The 6,791-nt window shown below is 34.9% G+C and overlaps 1 protein-coding gene across 1 annotated transcript; it reads right to left on the minus strand.

The window, feature by feature from the left end:
* Positions 1 to 2,630: 2,630 nt before the first annotated feature.
* On the minus strand, positions 2,631 to 3,377 carry LOC125469459 (CCR4-NOT transcription complex subunit 3-like). The gene has a single exon (XM_048566809.1). The coding sequence runs from the start codon at positions 3,375 to 3,377 to the stop codon at positions 2,631 to 2,633; it is 747 nt and encodes a 248-aa protein (XP_048422766.1).
* Positions 3,378 to 6,791: the final 3,414 nt, after the last annotated feature.

The raw sequence follows: 6,791 nt of genomic DNA on the forward strand, positions 1-6,791 counted from the left end.
ACTGAGGAGCCATAGGCCATCATTTAGAGTGTAACAGTAACCTTCTGATGAGGTGAGAAACTAGGACGGCTTGCCCTGTCCCGCTTCTGTCGAAAGTATGGATTGACCTGCTGGACATCATGAAGTAAACGCTAGAAGACATGATGCCTCATCCAGAAGCGGCGTTTGAAATCCTCTTCTGTGTACACCGAGTTGGGATTGAAGTGGTTGTTCATCAGATTGGCATGTGTCATCGCTCTGTCTCGTGGTTTGTAAGAGCGACTAGAAACAAAGCCACCCCATTGAGGTTGTTCCTTAGTTGGCTGACACACCATGGCTGCTGCTCTGTTTTGTTTGTTATGTCTTACTTGAATTTCTTCATCAGACTCCTCATCTTCTCGTCTCATTTGCGCTCATTTCTCTTCCAATTTGGAATTAGATGAGGACCCCTAATTAGAATCCAAAGAGAATCCAAAGTTGGAATTCATTGCCAACTTGAATTGAAATAGATTGAATTCAAAGTTGTGTGAATTATAACCCAATATCCACCCTATTTATAGCCAAAAAAAAAAAAATTCAAATCCAATGGCTAGCGGACGTCACTTAGCCGTTGGATTTGAATTTAAGTTGTAGTTTTCAAATAATAAATAATGTTTGGCCCTATGGCCGTTTAGCCCTCGGTTGGAGACGGTTTTTTGTGACAGGGCTAAAATGAGCCATATGGCCCTTGGTTGGAGATGGAAGCAAATATGGCCTATATTGTTCATTAAAATATTAATTTCTTGGAGGGCTAGAGGCCTAAAACAAGCCCTCTGGCCAGCCCTCGGTTGGAGATGGCCTTATAAGCCCATGCAAGGTCCCTCCTCCTATCAATGTGAAACTCATTCTCAACACACCTCCTCACGTGTGGTATTTTTAAGCCTAACACGTGGACAACACAACGGGGTGACGTAAAGCGTATGTGGCCATTTGGCTTCACACGTGGGACAACCTGCTTTGATACCATAAAGAAAGTTGGAGTGCCACCATAAAACCAGTTGTTGTAAATTTAGGTGCTTTGTCTCTTTGTTTGTTGGTTCTTCTTATGCAAATATTGATATGCTTAACAGCCTGCTGCATATGTGCAATGGAGCACCACAAATTTTTATGTATTATGGTTGTTAGGACAATAGATTAGGGTGCAGGATACATTACCTGCTTCCTCATGAAGAATGCTTGTTTTGTATCAATCATTATTTGAAGGAAAAGACTCATTAGAAGCTTTTTAGTTGCTTGGTATCCATTCACACATCCTAAAAATCCTATTTATCTCTTTTAACGTGCTCCATGTTAGTTTCTGATGATCTTCCCCATTCACGTTCATGTTTTGTGATATGTGCTTTGCTTAAATGTTTTAGAAGGTTATTGGAGCTTTCTTTGTCAAAGTGAAATCTTAGAAAGGCCTGTGAAATTTCTCCGAACATGGGGCAATTAGTCAAATTACAATCTACATATGTTCTTTCACTGACTGCTTAAATCATTTAGTCCACTTACTATAGTGAGAAAAGAGAGGCGAGAGAAACATCAGCTGTGTTATAATTTTACTAAACAAACATAATTATATAACAATATTTTGTATCCTTTAGCTCATCACACTAATCATAGTTGGTCAGTTTAATTATTAGCAGCTGATAAGTGCTTCTAAAGAACTTAGTGTAGCCCTGGGAATTTAAACAAATTCAAATTTATAGATTCGAATGGGTCAAGGTTGATGTGATAAGGAATTTATGGAAACACACACATATATGTTATATATATTAGTCCACCCAATACGTATTCCTTTGTCAAGCATTTCCAAAGTTCTATTAGCTTAGATTCAAATTGTTTTTCAGAAATCGAACATGCAAAATTTCTATGCGTGTTTTAAATTGGTTGTAGGAAGTAGGCTTCTGAGTGGACATTCGGTGTGATGGTTGTTTTGGTCACACTACTACAATATATGCTATCACCGGCGGAGAACAAACCGACGAGAAATCAAATTTCTGTCGAAAATTTGGCACAAATCCGACATTAAACAATGTAATGTCGCTTTTCAATAGCGACACTATTGCTAGCGTCGCGAAAGGCCTTCAGTGTCGCTTTTTGAGCTTAATCCGCCACTACACAGTGTCGCTTTAAAGCGACACTAACCTTAACGTCGGTTTAAAGCGACGCATACTTACACGTGCATCAGCTATTTAATTATAAAGTATGCAGTCTACTGTCTCTTTAAAGCGACATTATATTAAAATTAAATAAATGAAATATTCCTTAAACCAACGTTAGATAACAATTAAATAAATAAAATATAAAATCTAGTAACGGTCTTAACCGACACTATATTTGTTAATAATAATAAAAATAGATGGACAACTGCATGCAATTTCAATTAATTCCAACTAAAGTAAATTATATAATCAAAATTATAAATTTTAAGATCTAAATAAACATTAATGAAAATAAATAACAAAAACAATAGTGCCAAACTGTACATCTAACATTTCACATAAAATCCAAAAAGTCGTCCGTCGTAACAAACATTAAATCCGACATTACAAACATAACATAAAAAAACAAAAAGATAGACCAATTATACTGTCGTATTTAACCGACAAGAAAAAAAACCAATTAAACTACCCAACCGAATCTGCGCCTGAACGTCGTCCAGATCCTTCTGCTTGAGAACCTTCTCCTTGAGATCCTCCTCCTTGAGATCCTCCATCTGATCCAAAAATCCTCGACAAGTCCACATCAAATCCAACACCTGCAAGCATTCCAGAAAACCCCCCAACTGGAACTTCAGGAAAAGATCGACTAGGAGCAGCCATCTCAGGTCGATATACTGGCACTTGATAGGGTGGCTGCTGCATGTATGGCATAGGCGGCTGCTGCATGTATGGCATGGGCTGCGCAGGCATCGGATACACAGGATATGGAGGTTGCTGATTATGGCCAGCATACGGATATGCAGGGGGAGGCTGACTTTGGCCCGACTGTTGAGGAGGTTGACTGTGGCTTGATTGTTGGGTTCCCGGGCTATACGGTGGTTGTGGCTGAAATCTTTGAAAAAACCATGCAAACAACTGATTTTGCTTGTTCTCTAGGTCCGAAATCCGTTTATTATTATTTTCGTCCCTCATTTTCAACTCATTATTTTGAGTCATCAGCAACGCTATTGAACTCTTAGATGATCTCCTGGAGGAAATTGATGTAGAAGATGAAGAAGATGCATAAGACACCATATCAGGAGTCACACCATGACCGTATCCTCTGACTCTATTATACCTCTCAGGACCCATAGTATCAACATAAACTTGGGTCCTAAGATCTTCATTATCGTCTTGCCCCGACTCAATCAATGTTTGTAGGTTGCTCTCCATTGTTGACTTGCATTACAATTTTTAAAAACAAAAATTCAATCGTAAAACAGAAAAAAAAGCTATAGATAATAAATACTAATAAAATCAAATACTAACATGAAAAAATCAATTACCCCTGTACGCTCCGATGTTTCATCAATCCATGTTTTATCTTTTCGTGTATGACATTCACGAAAAAAGGTTACAGGATCTGCTTCTTTCCCATGCTTCTTCCGCTTTATCAAAAATAAAATTTCATACAAACAAATTAAGCAAACCTCATACTAAAAATAAATATAATTATTTAAAATTAATCATCTCTTCAAAATGTACAATCCATACATATTCTTCCCGCACTCTTGCAAAGGATTTTGTACCAGTAGTATGGTTCATTGATTTCAATCCCCGATTAATCTTATTTTTTTCAGCAACCTCCTGAAAAAAACGAACGAAAAAAAAAAATTATATTAGGCAACTTTAAAGTTATAACGAAATAAATCGTGTAAGGTTTACCTTTGTTTTGTCTCTATTCCAATATGCCAACAAATCATCCCACTGGGCAGGAATCACATCAGAAGGAGGCTCGCTGCGCACCTCTTCTGCTCTTTTAGTATAATACTTTTTTTTTAACTTATTTCTAAACTCTTTGTGCGCATGCTCTGCAATCTTAAGCGTCATATGACGGATCAAAGGCATTTTTACTATATCTGCATCTTCAAAAAAAATATTTCCCTACATACATAAAAACAAAAAACAAAAAAAATCACGCTAGTCAAATATTATTACAATCATTGACCTATTCTTCTATTTTCAACTAAAAATAAAAACATCTATATATACCTTTATTCTATTCCAGAAAGCTTCCTTATCTTCTTCCGTAACCTTACGCCAATCTTTCTCCAACGACAGATTTCTATAGTCCCTAACCTCCGCTGCTACATGTTTTGAAAAAGCACTAGCATTATCACTAATGCATTTTCCGGACGAATCAAACGAACAAAGCTGTTTCGTCCACTTAGGAATTGAGGGTCCACACCTCCGTTGAGATGTACCTTGTTAATACAAACACACAATTAAAAACCAAGAAACAAATGTATATTTTCAGTTTAGCAATAATAATAGTTCAAACACACACACAAAAAAATAAAAATAAAAACTGAGATTAATAACAATTCAAAAAAGAACCAGCATCACCCTCGTCCTCTTCCAAGTGACGTTCTTCAGAACGTTGATCTTCACGAGAACTATCCATAGCAAAATTTAATGGAAGGAGAAGGAATATGGCTGAAATGGGGGAAAGAGACGAGAGACAAAAGTGGAAGGAATATGGCTGAAGTGGGGGATAGAGATGAGAGACAGAAGTGGGGAAGTAGGGGATAGAGACGAGAGACAGAAGTGGGGAAGTGGGTGGGGAAGTGGGGGATAGAGACGAGATAGGAAATCAAGAAGATTAAATGTGGATAATTGCATAGCGTCGAAATATGAACACTTTGCGTCGGTTAAAACCGACACAAGGTCTGACTTTGACAGAAAGCCTACACAGACCTGACATACTTTGGGCAGAAAGCTACAGACCTGACATACTTTGGGCAGAAAGCCTGACATAATTTTCAGACCATTGCGTCGGTTAAAACCGACGTTATGTGGCATAGTGTCGAAATAAGGACCCATTGCGTCGAAATAAGGACCATTGTGTCGCTTAAAACCGACACTATGTCTTATAGCTTTTGACTAAGGACAGTACCGTCTGACTCAACCATCATTATAGGCTGACATACTATGTCAGTACCGTCGAAATTAGGCCACATTGCGTCGGTTAAAACTGACGTTAGACTGACAGATTTTTATAACATCGAAATAAGAACAAGTTTGTGTCGAAATAAGATAAAATTTGCGTCGAAATAAGAACAAATTTGTGTAGTGTCTCTGACAGAAAATCCATTGTAGCAGATACTCTCGAAATCCAGTATAAGCATAATTTGATATGATAATGACTGACAAAGTCTTCCAACCCATTCCCCCGTGCAAAAAAACCAGGAAAATTCCCGCCCAACATAAAAAAAAAAGTTTTAAGTTACAAAAAAAAAAGAACAAGGATAAAAATAGAAACAAAAAAATTAAAAAATTTTAATCCAAAATTAAAAAGTAATCAGTTATGTTATCTCATATAATATTTTAATAAATAAATTTATTAAGTTGAATCAATTTTTTTTGCACTGTAATTGTTATTTTAATTTGTTTTTATTTTGATAATTTTTTGTTGTTATTTACTAGAATGGATTAGATGAACATAATTTGAGTTGTTTTGAGAAAATGGAATGAATAATATTTATAAGCATTTATGTTAAATTAACAATATTAAATATAACATAAACTTATAATATTTAGTAATATAAGTATATATTATGGATTAGATGAGCATTTCTCAAAAGTTTAACTTTGATAACATTTGGTTGTTATTTACTATAATGGATTAGATGACTTTGATAACATTTAATTTGTTGTTATTTTGATAACTTTGATAACATTTGGTTGTTATTTACTATAATGGATTAGATGAGCATTTCTCAAAAGTTTAAACCTTGCCAATGTAACTCAAAGCTTGCATTTTATTCTTTTTACAAAATCATCAATTTGCATTGATCATCACACTTTCATTAAGTATAACGTAAGATTTTGTGGTATCCACTAGTATAAATATTTTAATTTGAAGATCGAATTCATTCATTGTATTTATATAGGTTCAAGGAGTGTAGCTGCAAAAAATCATCAAAATCGGACTTAAAATAACCGTTAAATCGTCATTTTTCGTTGATAACCGTCGAAATTTTTTGTCCCGTTACTTCATCCCAGAACGTTTGTTTTTTGCGATTTTTTTCGTATACGATCTCGAATTATATACAAACATGTTTGACGGTTGGATCGTTGAAATTAGTTTCGTAGAATTCGTATAATAATTATATATATAATTATTATAGTTTTTAAATTAATATATATAATTATATAAAACTGTTAAATTAATATATAATTATTATAGTTTTTAAATTAATATATATAATTATATATAATAATAATTATAATTATTATAGTCTTTAGGGGTGTAAAACTGTTAAATTAATATATAATTATTATAGTTTTTAAGTTAATATATATAATTATTATAGTTTTTAAAACTGTTAAAACTGTTAAATTATATATAATTATTACATATGATTCACAACATTGCGTCGAAATATGATAATAATGCGTCGCATAAAACCGACGTAAGGTTAACATTGCGTCGGTTTAGGCTAAGGTTGCGTCGGTTAAAACCGACGTAAGGTTAACATTGCGTCGGAACAGGCTAAGGTTGCGTCGGTTAAAACCGACGCTAAGTCTGACACACATGACATATGCCGTCGGTTAAAAGCGACAGGAAACAAGAAAAAAAAAAAA

This window comes from the organism of the source record quoted next, unplaced genomic scaffold, assembly GCF_019419815.1.
Source record: "Pyrus x bretschneideri cultivar Hongxiangsu unplaced genomic scaffold, Pyrus_bretschneideri_v1 Contig43, whole genome shotgun sequence".
NCBI classification, from domain to species: Eukaryota; Viridiplantae; Streptophyta; class Magnoliopsida; order Rosales; family Rosaceae; genus Pyrus; species Pyrus x bretschneideri.

Bases quoted from the DNA above. Each gene is read 5' to 3' on its own strand.
- LOC125469459 (XM_048566809.1), bottom strand. From the start codon at position 3,377: ATGGAGAGCAACCTACAAACATTGATTGAGTCGGGGCAAGACGATAAT.